General features: G+C 52.6%; 1 protein-coding gene across 4 annotated transcripts in view; it reads right to left on the reverse strand.

The window, feature by feature from the left end:
* LOC128829094 (zinc finger protein 385C-like) overlaps positions 1–23123 on the reverse strand; it is a 202761-nt gene that overhangs the window by 51816 nt on the left and 127822 nt on the right. The window contains exons 1-2 of one of the 4 annotated variants that reach the window (XM_054014256.1): positions 8568–8596; positions 2302–2931 (exon numbers count right to left, since the gene is read on the reverse strand). The exons of 2 other annotated variants lie outside the window; for them this stretch is intronic. In XM_054014256.1, the coding sequence (XP_053870231.1) occupies positions 2302–2820 (519 nt within the window). In that variant the 5' untranslated portion in view covers positions 2821–2931; positions 8568–8596. Of the gene's footprint in view, positions 1–2301; positions 2932–8567; positions 8597–23123 lie in introns of those variants that run through there. One more of the 4 variants, XM_054014260.1, reaches the window with a different exon arrangement.

Raw genomic sequence — 23123 nt, forward strand, 5'->3', positions numbered from 1 at the left:
GAAAATTTTACTCTGAAACACATGCTCAAAGAGAAGCACATGCTTAAACGCCCTCCCTGAACCGATGAGCTTTCCTGAACTGGGGCCTACATTTGAAGTAACTGCACAGGACTCCCTCCGGATTTACACTAGGGTGACAGAGCAGAATTGAGCAGAACCTTTTACATGGAAACTACAGTGACAATCGTCCAGGCACCCTTTCTTTAAAAAAAATAAAAGCTACAGTATCCTACTCTACCGTCTCTCTAGGCCTTGTTCTCCTTTCACGAGAGGTAAATCAGACCCATGATCCGCTGCAGTGATACAGCGCTGTTACTATCCAACACGGCAGTGTTATTCATGCATCTCTATGTTGTGAGACTGCCCAGAGGATTCAGCTTGGTGGGACCACACTGCTCGGTGCTGAACAAACCTACGGGGAGCTGACGGCTCTGTCCCAATTGCTTTGCCTTTTTTTAAATAAGGGAATTTGCTGCTTGTTTTGATCAAATGGTATTTGAAAACTCAAACTAGCACTCCTACTCTGGAAAGCACTTCAGCAGAAGCCTAAAGTAAAGTATCTGCTTACGACCCATTGATTTCAATCAGCCATAAGCACGTGCTTAGGTGGGATCCCAAATAGGAATGCATTCCTGAATCTCCCCTCTCCCCCTTCATAGTGACTCCTGAATCCCATCCTCCTTAGAGTAGAATTAGCATACCGAAGACCTGCTTTTTCATGTTGTTATAATTTCATCAATTACTCTCATGCTTTAAAAACAAATCACACACTGAAGAAGTCATAAAACTTCATGGTATCTTTTTCTCCTTAATTCCATTTGGCCCTTTTCATTAAAATACCACTGATTTGAAGAAAAAAAATCCTTATTTTTTCCCCAAATGCTGCACGTACCATTAGAGGCTGAGGAATCTAATTAGTGCGTGAGTCTAGCTGCAGTAAAATAGGGTTCTTTATTTAGCTAAATGACTGGCAAACAGCCAAGATTCACTACAAATTAATTTGATTTTAACAGGCCTGAAACATTTGTAAAATTAAGAAAATCCTCTCTGAACTCTTTGCCTTCAACTTGATCTTCCTGATCACCCAGTTTAGGGTAAAAAAAGGACACCCCCCTCCCCGCCCCAGTACTCTGGTGCTAATTGATCTCTTGAGCTTTTATCACTAAAATATTCATCATTAATTTACTGTGAAATTTGGCACATTCAAACAGGAGGGAGGAAAAAAATGTTTCCGATTTTAAAAATGGATTCTTTGCACGTCCTTCTAAAGCCCATTGGCTCCCCATATACATTAAAAGCACGTGAATGACAGAAGGAATGCAACACTCCCTCTTTATTAACAAAGGCCAGTCTTTGATGGACTCGATCACTTTCTACTGGCTTCTAGGAATGCCCACCTTGCCTAATCAGCTGTCCTCACGAACCAGACGTTGCATCAATTTTTAATACAGAGAAACTTGTCTTAAGCCTCCACACCAAGGGCGCACCAAAGGAGGATCGCCAGCGACACACGGTTTGATGTGAAGGTTTAGTGCAGACCAAGAGGCCACATGGCTTAATGGACTGAGCCAATGGGTGACCCCAAGCAACTCATAGGTTCTTGTCCCAGCTCTACCACTATTCCCCAAGGGGGAATTCACCCGTTTGCAAGAGGCCAGCAAACAAGACCGATGCACCAAATAAGCCCAGGCCTTTTGCAGGCCCTGAAAGCTAAGTGGCCTTGTGCAGTTGCATTAACTTGCCCTTGCCTCAGTTTCCCAACTTGTAAAATGGGGCTATCCTACTACTTACCCACTTCCCAGTGAGTTTGGTGAGGACTGATTAGGTAACATCTGCACAGCACTAGGAGAACAGAGCACAGTAAAAGTGCCAGGCATCAAGATTAACGATTCATAACATTATACTGGAATCTAGATGGTGGACACCTTCAAGTAGTTTTGCTCCCTGTTAAAAGGTGGCTCTTCGACCCTGGTTCAGCAAAGCACTTGGGGACATGCTCAGTGGGACTGGAGCATGTGCTAACGGCTCCGATTCAGGAATGCTTTCAGAACGGTGAGTACACGCTCCTGGCCCACCGATTAGATACAGCACATGCAAAGAGCTTTCGTGGGCAGGGATGCTTTTCCCAAATGGGGTCCCAGGTGCTTTGCTGGAGACGGGTGTCGGCCCTTTGCTGAACTGGGGGCATTAAGGTGTCTTTACTGGTGGGCATGTCGCCAGCAGGGGGGGCAGCCCAAAGCCATTGTGATCCAACACAAGGACAGAAAACACAACCGAACAGTGCCCGGCTCTCACACACACCTGCATCTCTTTGACGCTGCTGGGGTGGTAACAGTCATTGAGCTCCGAGGTCAGCAACGCCTGGCAGAGATTGAACTTCTGGAACTCAAGCAGCGAGGAGCACTTCTCGTCCGGGATCTCCTCCTTAGCCATCCAGTACACGGTGGTGAGGATAGCTATCTTGGCGGGGTTCACTTCCACCTTGATCACGGAGCGCAGCTCTTGGTGGTTATGGACGCGAGTTTCAAAAGCCAGCTGCTCTCTGTTAACCGCCAGCGCCTGGCGGTGAGCTCCAGAGGTGACGTGCCGCAGCAAGGCATGACGCTGGAAGTTATCCGTGCCCACGGTAAAGGCATTCTCCGCTTTGCCGTGTTTATTCTTCACCAGTGCCTGGCGACATTCTATGCAAAACATGAGTTTCCTTTCATAGTCAAACTCCAGCCAGGTAAATTCTTCCTTCCAGTGCTCATTGAAATAGCGCTTACACTTTTTATTGGAATTGGAAGTTTCCCCAGCTGGCTTTTTCCCTGGAGGCACCATATTGCTGTGGCTGGGAAATCAAACACTACGGATGAACTGAACTTTTCCTTGGAGGAGCAGCCTCTACATTTAATTTAGTAAGGAAGGTCTAGTACCACTTTCCTGGTTCGACTGGAGATGAAAGAGACAAGGGGAGAGGGATTAGGGCGCTGGCAAACCTTTGTCTTTGCTAATTACTTAGTTTCGTCTTTTAACGCAGGGTTACGGCGGCACTAAACGACCGCAGAGAGCGCCCAACCGAGCGTCAGGCCGACAACTCAGAGATTCCTGTTCACTTCTGGCCTCCTTGGCTGATAGACCCTCCCCTTCACCATCCAAAGGTGGCAAAGTGAGGAGTGATCCCCAAGCCCAGAGCATGCTTTGTAGTGCATCCCCAAGGGCGAGCTGCAGGCTACCAGGGCTTCAGCTGTACTAGCCTCCCCCGTCCCATCCGTTCCCTTGGTTGCTGTCACCTGCAGCTCAGGGTAATAATGGCAAGAGCGTGAGCACATGGAAAGGTTCCACCAAATTGTCTAGACCCCTCTGAGCCAGGTTAGGGAACCCGGGGGTTAAAACTCATGGGCCGGCCTAGATGAGCGCCCCCAGTGTTGCTACTAGCTGTGAAGCCTCACCCAGCAGTAGGAAGTTCATGCAACGTCCCCCTCCCACCAGGTCATGAGATAATGCAGCCCAATGGCTGGTTCTCATTGCCATGAAAATGGGCCCTTGAACAAAGCACGTCTGGAAGCCCAAACAATCCAGCTGCTCCTCCCTTCATCCCCTTTGCATCAGCCCCCCGGCATTCTACTGCCCCTAATGGGCACACACCGCTTCAGCGCCTTTGGAGGCTTCCCACCCCACGCACGGCAGTGACGATCGGCTCGTTAGAGCTGTTCACAGTTCTGGGTGACCGGCCTAGGTTATGTGCGAGCAAGTCAAAGGCAACTCCAAAGCCCTAGCAACCGCTTTTAGTTCCCACCTCTGTGGAGGGCCCAGCCGCGGCTCGGTTCTGTAGTGCTGGGGTTTTACAAACAGCTCCAGAAAGGTCTAAGGAAGTCCAAGCGCAAGACGGAAAGTCTAGTTCTCATTTCCTACTGACACCCTTGCAAAGGACGCCTTGTAGCTAGCGGGTGATTTCTCAAAAGGCAGCAAGAGCAGGTTATCCCACCCATTCATACCCCTCACCGGGTGCGGACTTAACTTCATTACAAAGAGAAAGGAAGAAGCATAGGGAACTACAGGGGAAAAGGGCCCGGGGGAACGAAGGAAAGCAGGGAAAGGGAACTGACGTTTTCATCAAACCGGCAAGCCCTGCCTCCAACCCCGAGCCCACGGGAGAGGAGAGCAGTGGAGTCTCCAGCAGCAGAGAGGGCGTGTCCCAAAGTGCCACTTCCTACTGGATGGAACGTAGCATCTGTGCCACAATGGTGCATGCTGGCCACTCCTATGGGCTGAGCAGCCCCCCATCCCCTTCCGGGCCCCACTCGCTGCCCGGCGGGTTTCAGTTTCTCCTTGGCTCCAGTGAGGATGCTACTCCAGGAGACACTAGGCCGGGCACTGTAATTTCCCCTCGGTTCTTCGCACTCTCGGAAATCCTACGCCGACACAGAACTAGCCAGTCTTTCCCCATTGCTGTATATTTCCTCCACCATTTCCTGTCTGAGACACAGAGGGCCCCAACTTTTTCAGACACACCCTCGAATTGCCACGGCTCCGCGGGGCTCCTGGCACGGAAGCATTTCCTGACGGCAGCCAATTGTGCCAAGGCTCCGGCTACTCTAAATTTCCCCCCGTAATCATCCTGCTCATCAAATCTGGTCTTTGTAACATTCCACTGGTCTCTGCTCTCCAAGCAGGTGTAACCCGCTCCGCCCAGCCACAAGGAGGGGGAAGTACACGCCTGGAACCGGAAAGCATCCCATGTCTAAAGAAAGGAGTCCCTGGCAGGAGGGAGGTAGAGGGGCAGTACGAACTCAGCTGCCTGCAGGGAGATTGCTTGTCAGTGCCGCTCGGAGCGATCAGCAGCGTGACCTCAGCTGGCCCACATGGCGCAGTGGCGGGCTTTTGCACTGCCAACGAAGAGAGCCAGGTTTGTGGGGCTGGAAGGCTGCCCACAGCTGAGCGTGCCAGAGAAGTGCGAGGCATCCTGCCGCTCAGGCGAGTTGCGTCACCCAGCCGCACAGACACTCGCAACGGAGTTAGCTACAGCAGAACCTGCGCTGATGGGGAAGGGGCAAACAGAGGTGTGGGCAAGTGGGATGAGCACCAGACTGGAGCCAGGAGTTCCTGGGTTCCAACCTTGGCCATGTCACTTCATCCCTGTTGTGACCTCACCTCACTTAGCAAACCTGCCTCAGTTTCCCCTATGTGCAGCATGGTGAGAACAGTTCTTCCCTACCTCCCTTTGGGGTTTGGGAGGATGTCTGTGAAGAGCCATGCACCTGCTAAGCACTATTAGTCCACCTGTGCTACGGGTGAGACCCAGGTCTTGACACGTGGCCATTCCAGCCAGCCAAAAACATTCAAACCAAAGAAAACTTTCACACTGTTCTACTCCGGCAGGCAGAGAGACCTGATCTGTCATGTTCTGCCCCATCTTTACCCACACTGGCCTCTAGGGGTTATAGTGGACCACAAGCTAAATATGAGTCAACAGTATGATGCCATTGCAAAAAAAGCAAACATGATTCTGGGATGTATTAACAGGTGTGTTGTGAGCAAGACACGAGAAGTCATTCTTCCGCTCTACTCTGCGCTGGTTAGGCCTCAGCTGGAGTATTGTGTCCAGTTCTGGGCAGCGCATTTCAAGAAAGATGTGGAGAAATTGGAGAGGGTCCAGAGAAGAGCAACAAGAATGATTAAAGGTCTTGAGAACATGACCTATGAAGGAAGGCTGAAAGAATTGAGTTTGTTTAGTTTGGAAAAGAGAAGACTGAGAGGGGACATGATAGCAGTTTTCAGGTATCTAAAAGGGTGTCATAAGGAGGAGGGAGAAAACTTGTTCACCTTAGCCTCTAAGGCTAGAACACGAAGCAATGGGCTTAAACTGCAGCAAGGGAGGTTTAGGTTGGACATTAGGAAAAAGTTCCTAACTGTCAGGGTGGTTAAACACTGGAATAAATTGCCTAGGGAGGTTGTGGAATCTCCATCTCTGGAGATATTTAAGAGTAGGTTAGATAAATGTCTATCCAGGATGGTCTAGACAGTATTTGGTCCTGCCATGAGGGCAGGGGACTGGACTCGATGACCTCTCGAGGTCTCTTCCAGTCCTAGAATCTATGAATCTATTAATCTAAGGCCACCTGGGAGCCTGTGCGGATGTTCTGGGCAGGAGTCAGAGCAGAATTTGGACCCCGCTACTTAACAGCCCCTCGTGCTGGGGAGAAAGTTCCTAACCCTTGGTGCTCCTCCTCCCTGTTCAAAACCCTCCCACCCAAGCACATGCCTCCTGCAATTGCCCACCCACCAACTGTACCAGGAACAATATTTACCTGCCTTGCGCCTAGACGCGTACGGCACATGGACTGTCCCCTCTAAGGGCCTGATCCGAAGCCCACGAAAGCCAGGGGTATCTTTCCTCGGACTTCACTGAGCTTTGGATCAGGCGCTAAAGCAGGAGCAAAGGATCTGCCAGACTGGAGCAGACGAGTCCATCTAGTCCCACAGCCTGTCTCTGACAGCGGTCGGCATCAGACACTTCCACGGAAGGAAAAAGAAACCTAATACTTGGCCCACCTGCCCAGAAGGGAGTTTCCTCCCTACCGCAGGGTATTCGTGCCTTGAAGCATGAAGGCTGATAGCCTTTTAAATCTAATATCGCCATCCTGTTTTTTCCCAAGACCGAGGGTTCCTTGGGGCAGCTCCTGTCCCCTCCTCTGCCTGGTGCAGCCGCGAGCACACAGGAAAAAATGTTCCAAAAGCGGGAGGCTCTTCTGCAAAGTTTGCAGCCTTCCTGCCCAGCTTAAGCCCAAGAACCTCACCCTCAGCTCCCCTGGGAAGGAGAGAGACATGTCTCCTCCGGGAGGCTGTGACGGCCCTGCCTGGCTAAGAGTCAAAGCCAAAAGCTTCTTGCTAAATGTCTCCTCGGCCACTGCCAGTCAGACAGCGCCTGGGGAAGCTCCACCAGGTCTCCTGTCTCCAGCTTCCTGGAGGCCCCACCAAGGTTCTCCCTGAGAAGCAGCTGCTCCCAACCTGCCCCAGGTAACTCCTCTTCCCTGAGCGGGACACAGCTTTTGCATGGGATGCAGGGGAGGAAAGACCCAGCAGAGTGGGGGGCGGTAGCCCAGGAAGAGAAGGTCTGGGGTCCTAGATCACAGCCACGCTCATAGCCCCCACAACAGCCCATGCTCCCCCTAACTGCCGCTTTCCCAACAGGGAGCATCACTGCGCACCGTGCTAACACGTGGGCCGTCATGGTAAGTCTCTGCCCCAAAGACCCTGAGCTCCCAGAGCACTGGTCCCATCCACTCCCCCACTAGTCTGCCCTGGCCTCCTCCCCCGCCTGTGCCTTCCCTGGGATGGTAGCGTGGGCCGTGGCTGGCTCTCTGAACTCACAGGGGTGTGTGAATGCATCGACCCACTTCCATAGCCTCCCTGGGAGCACTCAGGGGTGTCAGCAGAGCTTCGGAGGAGGAGGAACAGGTGATGTAAGAAGAATGGGGGAAGCTGAGCCCCCAAGACTACACCCCCAGGTATCTCCCTACACAGCGGGACCTGAGCTGCCCTGAGGATCTCTATTATTCTGTGCTACCGTAATACACACGATACAGAATAATCCTCTGTCACAAGAAAACCTTCCATTTTCTCTGCTCTCCCCCAAACTCCAAAACAAACAAACTGACTTCGCAGCCTCTCGCCCGCTACAAAGAGCATCAAGCAGGTTGCTTAAAAAAAAAATAAAAAGGCTATCCTAAAATAGAGTGTCATAAAACTCTGTTCCGAACGGCCCCTCCCAAAGGCAAGGCTCAGCCAAAGAATTTGCCTCTCCAATGCACAGAGCTGGGGGGGTGGGGGGACACCTGGGCTAAAACATGGGTAAAAAAGCATCCAACCATTTCCTTGCTAAAGTGAAAGGGCTCGGGGAAAGCGAGGGGCAGTGAAAAACTGCAGCATTTCCTGGCTCCGGAGCAGCTGTCGAGGGTGAAGTCCAGGTGTGCGGTGGGCTCATTCCCCTGAGTGCTGGGAACGAAGCAGAGAATGAAAAGCCACGGTTCCTTCTCAGAGGAGGCTGGGGGGTGTCTGGGGGGAAAGGCACCAAAGTCCTTCCCATCCCCTCCGGGGCGCCCGCACCCCCCATTTCACCTGGCTGGAGAGAAGTTTGAGCAGGTGTGTTTTTCAGACAAGCCCTGACAGCCAAGCCTCAAGGGCACCAGCCAAAGCCCAGATTGCAAACACATCCTCCCAGACCCCCCCCCCCCCCCGCTTCTGAGCTCTGACCAGGTTTGGAGAACTGCTTAGAGAAGAGCAACATCCCCCCCCTGCAGAGCCAGCCCCCCCAGATACGTACCATTGAAAAGCTGCAATAGGATTTGGGATGGGGGGGGCGCTTGCAAACCTCCCAGATTTTTTTTTTAAATAGAGAAAATAACAATCAAACCAGCCCCCCCCTTGTAAACCAAAATCCCCCCCCCGCCCCAAGCCAGCCACATCCCAAGGCATCAGGGGCAGACCCCTGCAGGCTGCTGCCAACCCCCCCCCCACCTCTCTCCTCCTGCCCCAAGGGAGCGGGGCCAGGGAAGTGTGGAGACAAAGCCCCTGCACACACTCACTGGGACATGGGAGCAGCCATCTTGCTCTGTGGACTCTCTGCTGCTCAGATGCTCTCAGCTGCCAGCAGCTGTAGTGGCCACTAGTGGTGGCCAGGGATGGATGGGGAGAAGGGGGGCTGGTGGGAGGGGGGATTTACTGGAGGGGCCTGTCTCTCCCCAGGTGATTTATTTCCCCCCCCCCAAGCCACAGGTCTGACCTCCTTCCAAAAAAACACCCCACCCCTTGGTGCTGAGAAATCGCCCGCCCTGTGAGCTGCTATTTGGATGAATGATGTGCAATGTGAGAGCACCCAGACAGCCCCGCTGAGACGGTGCCAGCTGCTGTACGCGCCGGGCCCGAGGCGTTTCCAGGACAGGCAAAGGGAGGGTCCCCAGACACGCCAAGGGCCAGTTGGACAGGCGGGCCGCTCCTGTGGCAAGCAGTCCTGAACGAAGCGGCTCCCCCGTGGTGCCTATCTGTGCAACGAGCTCTTTGGAGAAACCCAGCGCCGAGTTCCCGGCCACGGCCCTACAGGTAGGATTTGAACCCTGGGCTCCTCTGCTTTACAGAGCTACCCATCTATACAGCTTCCAGACCAGCCGCCTGCCCCTTCCCCAGCCTAAAACAAATCACACCCAAAGGAAACGGCTTTTAACCTTAACGCAGGCAGGTCCCCCCCCACCCCCACCCCCGATTTGTGCATGAGGCTGGTGCTACGGTGCTGGATGCAGCCGAAAAACCTCAGCAGAAGGAAGCAATCCAAAGGGTCCCGGTAACTGTTTCTTTGTACATTCCAAAGGATGGAGGTTTATTTAAAAAAAAACAAACACCCAACAAAACAAAACAAGACCAGACCATACATCCTCCTGCAGTGTTTGCAATCCAAACATGGCATCGCTGTTGGCGACCTGAACCCACAAGGGAAACATGGAAAGTGGAACAAGGAATGGCCAGCCAGGAGCAGACCCCAAATCCCTTAGGTCCAGTATCCTGGCTCTAACAGCCGCCAGCACCAGCTGATGCCAGATAGCCGAAATGGATCAGCCTATGTTTGAAACAAGCCTGTTTCCCCCCCAACTATTATAGAAACTGACTCACAAGTCAAAGTGAAACAGACTAGTCTGCTTTTGTTGTACAAACAATGATGGGTCAAAAGGAAGTTTTAATGTTGTAAGGATCTGTCTGTCAGTGAGCAAAAAACTAGCATGCACAATTTTGAAAACGACGCTGCCCCTTGAGACCTGAAGACCTGTGCAAGCTCGAAAGTTGTCTCTCTCACCAACAGAAGTTGGTGCAAAGAAGATATTATCTCTCCCACCTTGACTGCCCCTTTAAACAATTAAGTCACTCTTGCGGCTCTCTAATACCATAACAGATCACGCTGTATCATGGGCAGATCTGTCACATCTCTCTTGCTGGAGACTCTCTCGGTAGAGCAATAGTTCAAGTGTCTCCCCTCTTGGGATGAAGAATTCTGCAATGTAATTTCAGGAGACATCAAAAATCTCCAATCACATTAGAGGCAACACAAAACAGGGGCTTACCATGGAAACCGTTAGGCAACCTTAACTACAGGCATTGCTGCTGCCAGCACTGCCTAGAATATGTAAACCTCACTCATTCATGTTTCTCCCAGCTTCCCAGCTCGGAAGGAGGGAGTTTTAGGCTTGGTCCACAGTTTTTGTCCCGCTACAGCTATGTGGGGTTGGGGAGGTGGTTTGTTACCAAAATAGTTGCAACTGGTACGACCCTGGTGCGGATGCAGTTATACCAGCCTAAAAGAACCTTTTACCGGGAGAACAACAAGGACTCCGGTGAGTTTATTCTCCTTCCCATTTAGGTTTAGTTCTACTGGTCTAAAGCACCTGTCTAGGCTGTAAGCTCTTTGTAGGGTGACCAGACAGCAAGTGGGAAAAATCAGGTCATGGGTGGAGGGGTAATACGAGCCTATATAAGAAAAAGACCCCAAAATCGGGACTGTCCCTATAAAATCGGGACATCTGGTCACCCTAGCTCTTTGGGGCAAGGAATAGGGTTTTTTGGGCAGGCAGGGGGTGTATTACTTTGCACAAGGGGCCCTGGTCCATTACTGGGGCTGTTAGGTGCTGCTGTGATACACCTGGTAAGTAAATAATCATCATAACATACGGATACGACTGCGTCTGCACTAAGGAGAGCTAGACCAGCGTGCCTACACCAGGACAGGTAAAACATGACGACTTCTGTGTGACTTAGATGCTGCCAACAGGCATATACTTGACTCTGCCAGACCCACTGAAGTCCCCCCGGATGACCCACCAGTGTAAAGACAGGCACATGCCCATCTGTTTGCAAGATCAGAGCCTGATGCTGAAACTAAAGCATCACAGTCGGCTACAACAGAGTCCCGGGTTTACAATGGCGCCAATGGGAAGGGGCCCATTACAGACCCGTCTAACCCATCCACACAGCTGGGTCTGGCCCCTCGCCCGGGGCGGTCCAGCGCCCAGGCCTTGCTATGTGAGCGGCTGCCAGCCAGCAGGTCTAACTCACCTGTAGGGGGCTTGCCACCCAGCAGCCGGACTCCACCATGCGGGCTGGGCAAGGCTGCTGGCCACGGGGCCAGTGGGTACAGCTGGGCCAGGCAGGCTCTCGGGGGTCGCATCCCAGAGGTCTGCCCTGCTCCCCAGTGCGGGTCCAGCTCCCAGTGGTCTCTGCTGCCCACCACCTGTGGGACCCCGCTCGCTTTCCCGAGGCTGAGCCGCCTGAGATAGGTGCAGACGCCAGGCTGGTCTTGGCCAGTGGAGGGGGCAGTGCTGGGGGCTCAGACAGGACCCACCAGAAAAGTGGTTCTGAGGGAGCCTGACCCAGGCAGGCCCCACTCCTGCTCTGGCCTGGCTGATCGCACTGCTCCAGAGGGGCCAGCCCCGTTCACGCTGCCTGCTTAGCCCGGCAGACTGATGAGAGTGCGGCCGAATGCAGGGCATGGAGGAGTGGGTCTCGGGGGGGGGGGGGGGGCTGAGCCATAGGGGACGTTTGTGTGTGTTGCGGTGTGGCATGGGCCTGCCCCCGAGGGCAAAGGACCCAGAGCATTCTCCTCTCCTTACTAATGCCTGGATGGTTGAAGGGGGACCAGCTCGCATTCTAGGACTCCTGACCGCTCTGGTCCGTTAACAGCTGCAGGGATTTACCCCCCGCCCTCCCCCGGGGTTATCCTTCAGGAGAGGAGCCTGCATGTACCTGTTTTTACCTCCCCGCTGCCCCGCTCCATCTGTGTCCAGCCCCGGTGGAGTGCTGAGAAGCGGCTCTTGCCTCCTGCGTCACCTGTTCCTGTTCTGGAGCCAGAATTAGATGAAGGGAGGTGGGGAAGTGACTTGGGTGGAATGTGCCTGGATTAGGAGCTGTATTGTATCTGGCTGAAGCTGGCTCTTGGAATGGGGAGGGGAAGGCTGCCAGCCCGGAGAGCGAATTCCTCTCTCTCAGGGTTTTTTAGAGATCTGAGGCAGGCTGGCAGGAGATGCCTGGTCCCAGCCCGTTCTCACCCGGTTACCTTAGCTCCCACCTAGCGTTAACGGGCACTGAGATGAAACCGGAGACGGGGGCTCGGAAGATGAAAATGTACTCGATTTAATTTTGTGCTAAGGCACGTGAGACAAAGGACTTGGTCTTTTGAATCAATTTTGCTGCACGAAGCACTCTCCTTCTCCAGTCTCACACGAGCCCAGATTAGAACTTGAAAGGTCATTTGGCTCCAGGGCTAGTGAACAGAAATGTCCAGAGGACCTTGCTGGCTGGGAAACAGAGGAGTCCGGAAGCGCAAAAGGCTGACCCAGTTTCCATCAAACAGCAGGAAAGATCCATCTCCCCTCTCCCTGTCCTTGCACTGAACCTCCTTCCACTCGGACCCACTGCCAGGGAAGTGGGAACCTGGGATCTGGAAAACGGTATTCAGCTACATTCAGTCCTGTAGGCTACTACGCGTCCATTGGCAGGTGGGAGGGAAGTGGTAGTTAACAGGATACCAGAGCTTAGGGGAAACCCTACTGAAGACATGCAGAATGGGTGAACAAACAGCACCTAGCAATTGTCATAAGGTCCATCTAGGCCCAGCGCTACTTCAGAGGAAGGTGCAAGAAACCCGGCTGTTACTGGGTAACTTGCTCCCAGGGGAAATTTGTTCCTGGCCATCAGTAGAGAGATACGGGCTTGTGCCCTGAAACAGGAGAACTTCTATCCCCTCCAAAACCCTGGGACAACTCTGCAGCTTTTTGGTTATCCAGCAACCCCTACCCCCCATCCAACCCCTCAGCAAGACTCACACACTCCAGAATGACCCCAGCAGCAACACCCCAAACCATTGACATCCGACTGACCCACCCAGGGCTGTATGTGCTTAAGCTGAATTTCGATGCAATCTCATTGCTGCAACCTCTCCGCCTTCCTTCCCGTGCCCCTTCTTGTCACGTTACATCTCCTATCTCACTGCGAGCTGTTTGGGGCAGGGACCTTGGTCTGTCCGTTCTGGAACGTGCCTGGCACATTTCTGGGCACGCTACATGTAATGAACCATTCTAACAACAGATGGGCTGCATCTCTCCTTGGGACAACTGCAGGAGTCTTAGCAGCCTTCTCAGAAGTGCACCTGCAATTTAAACTTGTTTCCAAGCATTCAAAGACCACAACTGCTAAAAGGGAAGCCCTGAGATTAGCTAGTGAATTGGCCATGGGAGATTTGTGTTTCTAGCTGGGCCTCCAGCTGCTCCCTCTGGTTATCACCGATTGGGTTTCAGCACCGTCAGCTGCTCTACAGAGCAGGAACATGAGTTGCTCGGAGAGGTTCCCAACTAGCCCTCACCAGGACAGCAAGGGCACTTGGGGCACAAGAGTCGAGTTAAGATTCAGCATAATAAACATGGTTTCCTGCAGCATTCCCTTCCATGTCTGATCAGGAACCAAGGGCGCTGCTGCTTTGGGGCCTGACCCCGGAAGATCCTGATTTAAGGCCCAATGCTGGAAGGTCCTGAACACTTCCGAAAGGTGCTGAGCAACCCGATTTCCAAGGGCTCAGCACCCACCTCTGGGGCCAGACGTTCATTGGGCATATTGGGTGCTGGGCTCTTTTGAAAATCTGTCCACTTACCTTGGTAGTTAAAGGGGCACTGGGTGCTTTGGACGAGCTAAAGAAATGACCTGGCCCCTGTTCCCATGGTATCTGAGAACGGCATAACCTGGGATGTATGTATCCACCCAGCACCCCGGTAAGGTAGGGAAGTACCATACCCATTTTACAGCTGGGGAACTGAGGCAGAGAGAAACTAAGTGACTGCCCCAAGGTCACACAGGGAGTCTGTGGCATGCCCCGTCCAGTGCCTTATCCACAGGACATCCCTCCCTGCTGCTGGTTGGAAAGGAGAAAGGGGAAGTAAAGAGGCGTGCGGGGACAAGTCGGAGCCATCTTTTCATAGGACGTACTTGCCACGTACGAATCGCTTCAAGCTGACAGGGTTTCTAAACAGCTCTTGGCCAAAGTATCCTTTTACCCTAATTGGACGGGGTTTGGATGCTGGATCGTTTGCAGAATAAACTTCTCCTCCCCAAGCTCTGATGATGGGCAGTTTTAATAACAAACCCTGTGTTTCTCCATATGGGAAAAGTTCCCGTTCCTCAGGAATTCCCAGCCTTTCACAATCCAGGGGAGGGACACAGACACACACGCGCACATGGCACTGCCATCCTCTCAGCTGCATGGCCCCCTCTTCCTCCCGTCCGCCTCCTCCTGCTCCCTCCGGGCGATACGGTTTAGAGGAGCTGGCTCTTCGGTAAATCGCTCCCATCACCGAGAAATACCTGCTGCCCAACATGCTCTGGGGCTCCAGGCAGCACCCGAGCCGAGAAGCCCTCTCAGCTATCCACACAGGCTCAAGGTTACAGATTGCACTGAGGGATTCTTCCCAAATGTTCTCAGAAACGGCACAGAGACAAGGACCGGCGGCTACACGACCCGTCCTGGGACACGGTTACACCTGGGGAGCCGACGGTGACAAACAAAGAAATGAACCGAAGGAGAGATGGAAAGGAAACCCCGGCAGGATGGGAGCAGAGCGGAGGGGGCTGGGGATCGATGTCAGACAGTCACAGCGTTTTGGAAAATTGTATTTAGGGCCAAGTTTTAATAGAGTTCATGGCCAGGTTTACAGGCTCAGCTCCTCTTCGGGTCAGATTATCTGCGTGCTCGGGAGCTGGGCGGCTGGAAAATGTTGACAAACCAAACACTCTCATGGCACGCAGCTGCAGAAGCACCCCAACTTCTTTCTAAAGGGAGCTGAAGGAACGAACACACACACACAGAGCGATGTCACCTTGCTGCGATAGTCACTGCTTTATTCTCCCCCCAGGACATGCCTTGAAAGCTCCAACAGGCAGGCGCCTTTTCTGTATCGGAGTGAATGTATCATCCTCAGGAGATGACGGAGCTGCCGAAGTCAGTGTCCGCTGGAGTTATGAGCCGCATCTTCCACTTGTGCACCATGCCTTTAACCCCTCCCCCCCAGAAAATACTACATGAGCGCTTTGATGTGGAGGAGTGGGTGGAACCTGCGTGGGAGATGGCAGGGCTAGTGGGAAGCGTGGCAGGCGTCAGAACTCCTGGGTTCCACTCCCAGCTCTACGAAGGGAGCGTGGCTAGAGCAGGAAAATGAAAATCTGAATCCCGAGGTTCTGATTCTCCCCGTCCTGAAGGCAGGAATGAAACCGGGTAACAGGCTCCATGTATGAACTTAAATAAAACTGCACCCCACAGCACAGGCAGCTGGCAGGCGAGAGAGGCCTGCAGGTGGTGGGAATCTCCAAGAGCTGCCTGGGGTCTGTCTCAGGTTAAACCAGGGAGCCCGGATTCCTGGGTTCTATTCCTGCCATTGACTGCCCCAGCCGTCGGGCTCAAGTCAGCTCAATGTGTGGTATTACAGCTCATGCACTTCATTGGAAATGGTAACAAATTCACGCACGTTTCCAGCATTTTACTGGATTCTGCTCTCAACCAGAATTGGGACGGTGCTGGCTTAGATTCCCTGTGTGGACGGTGCCAGGCGATGCTTAACCTAGTGGTTACATTTCAGAACATACAGAATATCAGCAAGCAGTCGGCACCTTGCGTGTGATGGAATCAATCACCCTAGAAGTATCTTGTGGTGGAGATAGGAAGATGCCATCTCCAGCACATAGATGTACTGTGAAACAAATTCTGGCCCTGCTGAAGTCAATGGGAGTTTGGCCATTGATTGTCACCCAGGGTTGCTAGCTCTCAGAAGTCTCACAATATCTGGTGTCTCTCTAAAAGCCCCAGCTCCTGGAATCATGTTATTTTGTGACAAATTTCCTGCCTTGCAAAAAAAATTTTCCTCACCTGAATTGGGACAAAAAAGTCCAAATCTCAAAATTTTTCACAAACCAAAAACCTGAATTTTTTTTGTCTTACGTCAATCACATCATTTTGTTTCAATAAATCTGAACTGTTTTGTTTGGATTTCAACCTTTTTATTTAAAAAAAATTAAAACAGAACATGGCAAATCTCTATACAAAAAGTCATTTTGTAAAGATCAAAACGTTTCATTCCACAAAGTGTCAAAATGGGACATTTTGACATTTTCAAACTCCCCTGATGAAAACCAATTGTCGGAAAACTCCCAACCAGTTCTAGTTTCTAGCCCTTGTGGTTGCAGAGAAACACGCCCCCACTCCCCCCCCCCCCGCAAATGTGATCTGAGTGTGACCTAAAGGTTCAAAATGCAGACGGCAAAAGGAAGAACCCCAAACAGATCACGGCTATTTTTCTTTAAAAGATCTCCTGGCTTTTGAAGACTCAGCGGCGGCGATGCTGGAAAGGTGCCCCTTTCTGAAGCCATTAATGGCAGTCAGGTCTCCCTTTATTTCCTGAATGAGTTAAACCCTCTCTCTTTTTCTTTGCTGTCACCCTTCTTCCCTTTCTGGGTCAGAGGCGCCCTGCGATCAACGTAACCCGACGTGACCCGGGCGGCAAGCGCTCCAGCATGCCCTTCTCAGCGGGCATTACACACTCCAGTCCCCAGCTGGATCGTCAGCAGGGACATTTGCTCGCATCCTCTGCACCCCCTCGCAGCCCAATCAGAATTCTTGGTTCCCCGACACCCCAGCATGACAGAGCCCCCCCGCTCCCGAACCACAGCAAGAAGATGTCTGTCCCCTAGCCCCACGCGGGGATCACAACCCGGGGGAAGGTCTGCCGTGCAGAGCGGTGTTCGTCTCGCCCCCAACCCATGTGCTATCCCCACTCATTTCCCTTGCAGGGGTTTTTCCAAAGGGCAGAGCCAGTGACCCAGAGTTGCGGGAGCAGCCCAGTGTAGCCATGGGGCCTCCTGGCTATGTTCTGTCAAGCTGATGCAAACAGCGCTCACCCTCAAACGCAGGCTGCTCTGACATGGATTCTCTGCTTCCTCTGCCCCTGGCCAAGAGGCCTGGCTCAAGCTTCACTGGGGAGCAGGAGAGAAGAGCTGGCAGGCCCCTGGTGGGCTCTCAAGGGCTGGCCCTGCAGGCTACAGCCGCGCTGGATTTAATGATGCGCTCGTCCTGTATATTTTATCTGCCAGCTGGTTGTTTTGGGTCAGGGTCTCTGATGGTCTGTACTTAGCCACCTCCGTTAACAGACTAAACAAACACGGGGGCATGAGAAAGGCGGCTCTGAAGTGCTGGGAAAGCCGTACTGCCCTCCCACCCCCCTCTAAGCCCGCAGGGTTCCTACAGACTAGGGGTACAGCTGGCATGAAGGGGTCCTGGTTCATGACTGGGGTCCTAGGTGTTACGGGAATAATAATAATGATAAATGCCTTGTTACCAGCTGGGCTTCCACCTCTATTCCACTGCGGGGAGGCAAAGTGTCAGAAAATCCCACGTGCTGATGAGCCAAGTTTATTGGGTAAATAACGAGTGGGACCATGGGGTGTATTTAGAGGGGTGGGGATACTAAGGGAGATTGGGACTTTCGGTTCCCCCTGTCCTGTAACATGAGAATGGGACACTCAACAAAATTAAAAGGTGGGAGATGAAAAAATCGATAACAGGAAATAGAACTTCACCCAGCATGGACTGCGGAACTCAATGCCACAGGAATTTGTTGAGACCAAGAACTCAAAACCATTCTAAAAGGTACTGGGCATTTATATGACTAATAAGACTATCCAGAGTTCTTATAATTAATTACAACAACATTTTTGAAAGGGATGTGAGACCTCGTGCTACAGGGCTTAAGCCAATATGTATTAGAGACCAGGATAAGACCTCCACAACTGCCTCCTTCGACTGAACTACCTGGTACTGGCCACTGTCAGAGGCAGGATAATGGAGCAGATGGAGCTGGGGTCTGATCCAGACTGGCAACGTTTATGGTCCTACGCACCCAAACCCTTGTGACTCACGCATGCAGCACGTGATGTAACACACAACACCGCCTCACTGCATAACATCACCAACTGTGGCCGACGTGTCTGTCTGTTGGGATCAGGCATCGATGCCTCTGTCGCCTAGGCACTGATAAGGGATAACGAGCGGCGCAGAGATCAACGCTCTCTTCTGCTGGAGCCAATTTACATTTTGCGCCAGCGGCTCTCTGGGAAGAGGGGAAGGCGTGAGCATGCGTGCCAGGGGCTTGGAGGATTTCTGCAATGCCACCCCGCAGCCGGCGACAGGGAGGCTGTGTCCAATGAAAGCACCCCAGGACATGCACACGTTGCCCAGACGTGCAGCGCGGCCAGAGCCCTTTGCTGGGCTCAAACCTTTTTTTATCGCGCTGACGCAAGCCTGCGCCAGCTGTTACAAGGGAGGTGCTGCTGGCACCTGGCTGAGGAAGCGTGGTGCAGTGGTTAGGGCTGTGGGCTGGGGAGACCCAGGGTGAGTTCCCTGCTCCACCAGACTGTGTGTGTGACCCTGGGCCAGTCATTTGTGCTATGTCTCAGTTCCTCATCTGTAAAATGGGGCTGTCTGCCACTCCCTGTTGGCAGGACAAACAGAGTAGAGAGGCTCAGATCCTGCGATGACGGGAACCGGATAAGCTCCTCGGCGAGAGGTTATTGGGCAAGCGGCCCGGTTCGCTACAGCGTCCACCATCTCGCTACTGCAGCTTCTTGGAACCAACCTCCCAAGCTCTTTCGGAGCATCGCAGCGTATGTGATTAACCTGCCTCCTGACAGTACTGCTCTGCCCAAAGCCTAGGGCCTGAGCAGGCAGCGGGGCGAGAAATGTCCCGCTGAGAGTCAGATCTCCCAAGCTCTGACCCACTCAGCCATCTCCTCCAAGGGTGGCCAAAGCACGGCCCAGCGGGATTCTCGGAGGACACGACCGGCTGGGTTCATCTTTGATACAGACCACAGAAGGCCCAGACCCCAGCAAGCTACACTCCCTCTTCGTTGTTATCCTGGCAGCAGGCAGAGGCCCCAGTCAAGGCCCGGGACCCACTGCGCTAGGCACTGCAAGTACGCAGAGTACGAGACTGTTCCTGCCCTGCGGGAGCTTACCACCCCGGCCTGACTCCCGCACTGCATGCTGGGATGCTGCAGCCGGACCTCCTTGCGCAGGGAGGAAGGCTGGTCTCGTGTCCAGGGCACTGGACTGGGGGTCAGAGAGACGTGGGTTCCGTTCCTAGCTCTCCCATGGACGGTCACACGGGGAGTGCGTGTGCCTCAGTGCCCCAGCTGTAAAACGGGGCTGGTACTTCCCTCCTCACAAGGGCGTGGGGAGGATTCAAGCCAGCTGCGGTGAGGCGCTCAGCAGAAGGCCAGGTAAGCCCCTAGACAGAGAGGCTGCACCTCCCTTGCCAAGGAAGTGGTAGCTGCGATTTTGCTGACTAGCTGGGGCCTGAGGGGCCTGCCCCCCTCCCACCCCGTGCGACCTGCACAGCCACTAACGAGACCAAGCTATTGTCTCTTATTTCATTCCCTTGCCAGGCTCGGCACCACCTTTTGCTACTGACGTAAGGTGACCAGGGGGAAGCAGTGAACTAAGCTCAGATGACATCCCAGCTCACTCCCAGGCCATGGCCGCAAACAGGGCTATACATAAAGGAAGGAGGAAGAGGGGCTGGGGTGTTTATTTCTTCTATCTGCTGAAATGCCCGGACTTTGCCAGCGACTCCTGTCCCGACATGGCCGCGATCTCATGACACTTCACAGAATGCCAGAGGGGCCGTCTGTACCCCTCCTCCTCCCACCCAAACCCGGACATTGCTAGAGTAATGCATCATATTCGCCCGTCCTAGCACTTCATCGCTCACGGAGCTGGAGCCAGGATGTACAGTCCTTGCGGCGCAGCCCGGCAACGAGGGAATTTTTGGTTGGATCAGAGGGAGACTCAAGGGCTGATAAGATCATATCCTCCCCTGCACTTCCTCCCACTTCTGTCTTACTCCAAGCCTCACAACTCCTTACGCTGCCTTTGCTGCCCCTGCAGCTAGGAAGGAGTCTCCGGCATTCTAGAGCAAATCGGAGTTAGGAAGAATATAGCCAAAAAATGATTATCAAAAGCCAAAATCAGCTCAAATCTCTCTAGATCTAGGAGTCTCCTCTCTCAAAGTGCAGAATGCCCCTTTTTGATTGCACATCTTAATTTGCAACCACGGCCATTTCCACCACCAGCTAATTAGTTGGAAATTGGCTTTTAGAAACGCATCCCTAAAATCAACACCCCACCCTCGTTCCCTGCACCCGGAAAGGGTTTGGAGTGCCTGTGTTTTCAAGGTGGCCCCAGGCCTGGTAAAGCAGGAATTCTCTGGGATTTCATCCCAGATAGCCTCAGCATGTGGTTTCATTCCCTGCATTCACACAAACCACTGGTGCAAAGATCTGACTTGTCTCCACAGAGGAATGCAACTTTATGGCGGGTAAGTAGCTTCTCAACAGCGGAAAGGAGCATGGTGAATCCTGACCGGGGGCAGAGTCAGGAAGGAGGAGGAGGAAACTCAAATTCTGTCTCCTTCACACCCTGAGGCAGGCTCGCTCCCCTCCTCATACCCCCTCCCCCCTTTTCTGGTCCTTTGTGGAGGGGAAGGAATGTTTCATGAAAGAATGGAAAACAATCCCCTGATCAGTTCAGCCTCTATTCCAGGCTCTGTTTAATTTATAAATTCTAACCGAGTCCAATTTGTTACAGCCAAAGAATAATTGACGGAAATTAAAAGGGAGGAAAGAAATTTAAATTGTGGCTCTTTCACTGTTCCGGTGAAATAACTGATTCAGAGCAAATGAAGCAGGTTCCTTTCCCTCCCACCACTTTGGCCTGCACCTGTAGGAGCATGCAGATCTCTTGCTGCAGCGCTTTCTCGATGACCTTCCATCGTTAGTCATTATTTCTGTAGCACTCAGAGGCAGTGCAGGGGCTAAGCTGTGCACACTCAGCGAGAGACAGTCGTTTCCCCAAAGGACGTTAGACAAGACTGAGTGGGAGGGGAAACTGAGGCACAGCCAGGGGAAGTGACTTGCCCACAGTCACACAGCAGGTCAGTGTCAGAGCCAAGAACAGAACCCAAATCTCCTGACTCCCAGGCCAGTGCCCCACCCACTAGACTGCAGTGAGTCTCTCTGAAGAGGTTAGGGGCACACACTGAAAGAGACCCGTGGATTTAGAACGCGGTTTAGCTCAGGGTTTCTGACTGTCCAGAGAGGGGCCAATGCAGCCCTGCAATTCCCTCCTCACTGATTGCAGGGGGCGGGGGACACGCCTGCAGACTGCACTGGGCAACGGGGCTCGGGCAGGATGCCTACACTGCATGCAAGCCCAAGCACATTCGCATGGGCTAAACCTGGAGTGTGAAAACCTGTCTGTGCACGTTTAGAGACAGATGATGAAAATCTGCCCCTAATCAATGTCTGTCTCATGATTTACCCGCGGGGTCGGGCTGTACGGACAAAGCACCGGCGAGAGGTTTGGTTTTTACTTGTCTAGCACCTTTGGCAAGTAACATTCCTGAATGACACGGTATCCTGTACATGACCTGTGCTCTAGGGACATGTACACCAGTGTCCTAGCAGTGTAGCTCCATTGACTTCAGTGCACTTCCAATTTACACTGGTGTGAACAAGAGGAGCATCAGCCCCATTTACAAGCTACCGTTTAGTTATCTGCAGGGCAGGTGACATTCTCCTGGCCATGGCCCAGCACGAAGGAGCTGCTTCAGGTGTGAGACTTCCAAAATAGCCCAGATATTTAAAGCAAATAAAGAAACCGCCCTCCCCCCCAATACACCCCTAGCCGATGGGGAAAGATGACCAGGCAACAGGACATGCAGAACAAGCCAGGACCATATAGCTGCACTTACTCAATGTGGAATGCACTACAAGGGTGGAAAGTATCCGAGGGGGAGCCGGGTTAGTCTGAATCTGTACAAACATACAATTAAAGAGGCAGTCCTTTCCCACAGCAGGGGGAGCTCAAGAAAACCATGAGATGATACTGGTCAGCGGGAAAAGCAAGGGTCACAGCTAACCAGCTGCCTAGCCATTGTCTAGGGCTGTCCAGGCAGCACAGCGGAGAAGAGACTGAAGCAGGAATTTGAGAGAGGACCACGAGGTGACTTTGAGAGTCTGTTTCAGGGTTGAGACTTCCAGAGGGCGGAAAAGACCTTCAGGCCCAGGGAACCCAGCTCGGTTCTCCCTCTGACTTGTAAAACACTCAACAGCTCTTCGCTTTTGGAATTTTTCATCTAGTTTCTGCCTAGAGCCACTTTTCACAGAGGCTTGAAAATGGGGTTTGTAATGGCTGCACACTTATATAGCACTCCTCTAAGCTTGCCCCAGAGCTAGACGGGCCATGGCCAATGCTTGGAATCAAATACACATTTGTCATTATTATTTCATTGGATTTTTTTTCTAGTTCTAATATTTCATGGTAAATCTGCCCCCTGCCGCCTGTACTGCCATATTCACCTAAGACAGACAAACACGTAGGAAGACTTCCTTTCCTACCATCTAGCTCTGAAGAGGCAAAAGAATCCAAGAGATCTAGTCAATGCATAATTCCAGTTATTAGCTATAGGTTTAACAATCCTGGCTCGATGATGAAATGGACCCACCTAAGAGCAGGGCCGGATTAACTCTCCTGTGGGCCCGGGGCTATTAGATTTTGTGGGGCCCCTGTATACAAGTCTTTTTCCTAATTTAAAACAAAATGATCACAATTATGGCATTGAGGCTATTAACGCTATACTAAACTTGCCTTTTAATTAACATAAAGCCGTTCGGTGGTTACATTTTAGTCTTAAAACATATATATTATAATTAAATTAATTCACAATAGCCTACTTCTTACCTTAGACAGCTGTTATATTAGTTTCTTTCTGGGAGGGAGTTTGGGTGCAGGAGGGGATTCTGACTTTGGGCAGGGGGTTGGGGTGCAGGAGGGGGTGCGGGCTCTGGGAGGGAGTTTGGGTGCAGGAGGGGACTCCAGGCTGGGTCAGAGTGTTGGGGTGCAGGAGAGGGTGAGGGCTCTGGGGGGGAGTTTGGGTGCAGGAGGGGATTCTGACTTGGGGCAGGGGGTTGGGGTGCAGGAGCGGGTGCAAGGGTGCAGGCTCCGGCCAGGA

This window comes from Malaclemys terrapin, chromosome 25, assembly GCF_027887155.1.
Source record: "Malaclemys terrapin pileata isolate rMalTer1 chromosome 25, rMalTer1.hap1, whole genome shotgun sequence".
Classification (NCBI taxonomy): Eukaryota; Metazoa; Chordata; order Testudines; family Emydidae; genus Malaclemys; species Malaclemys terrapin.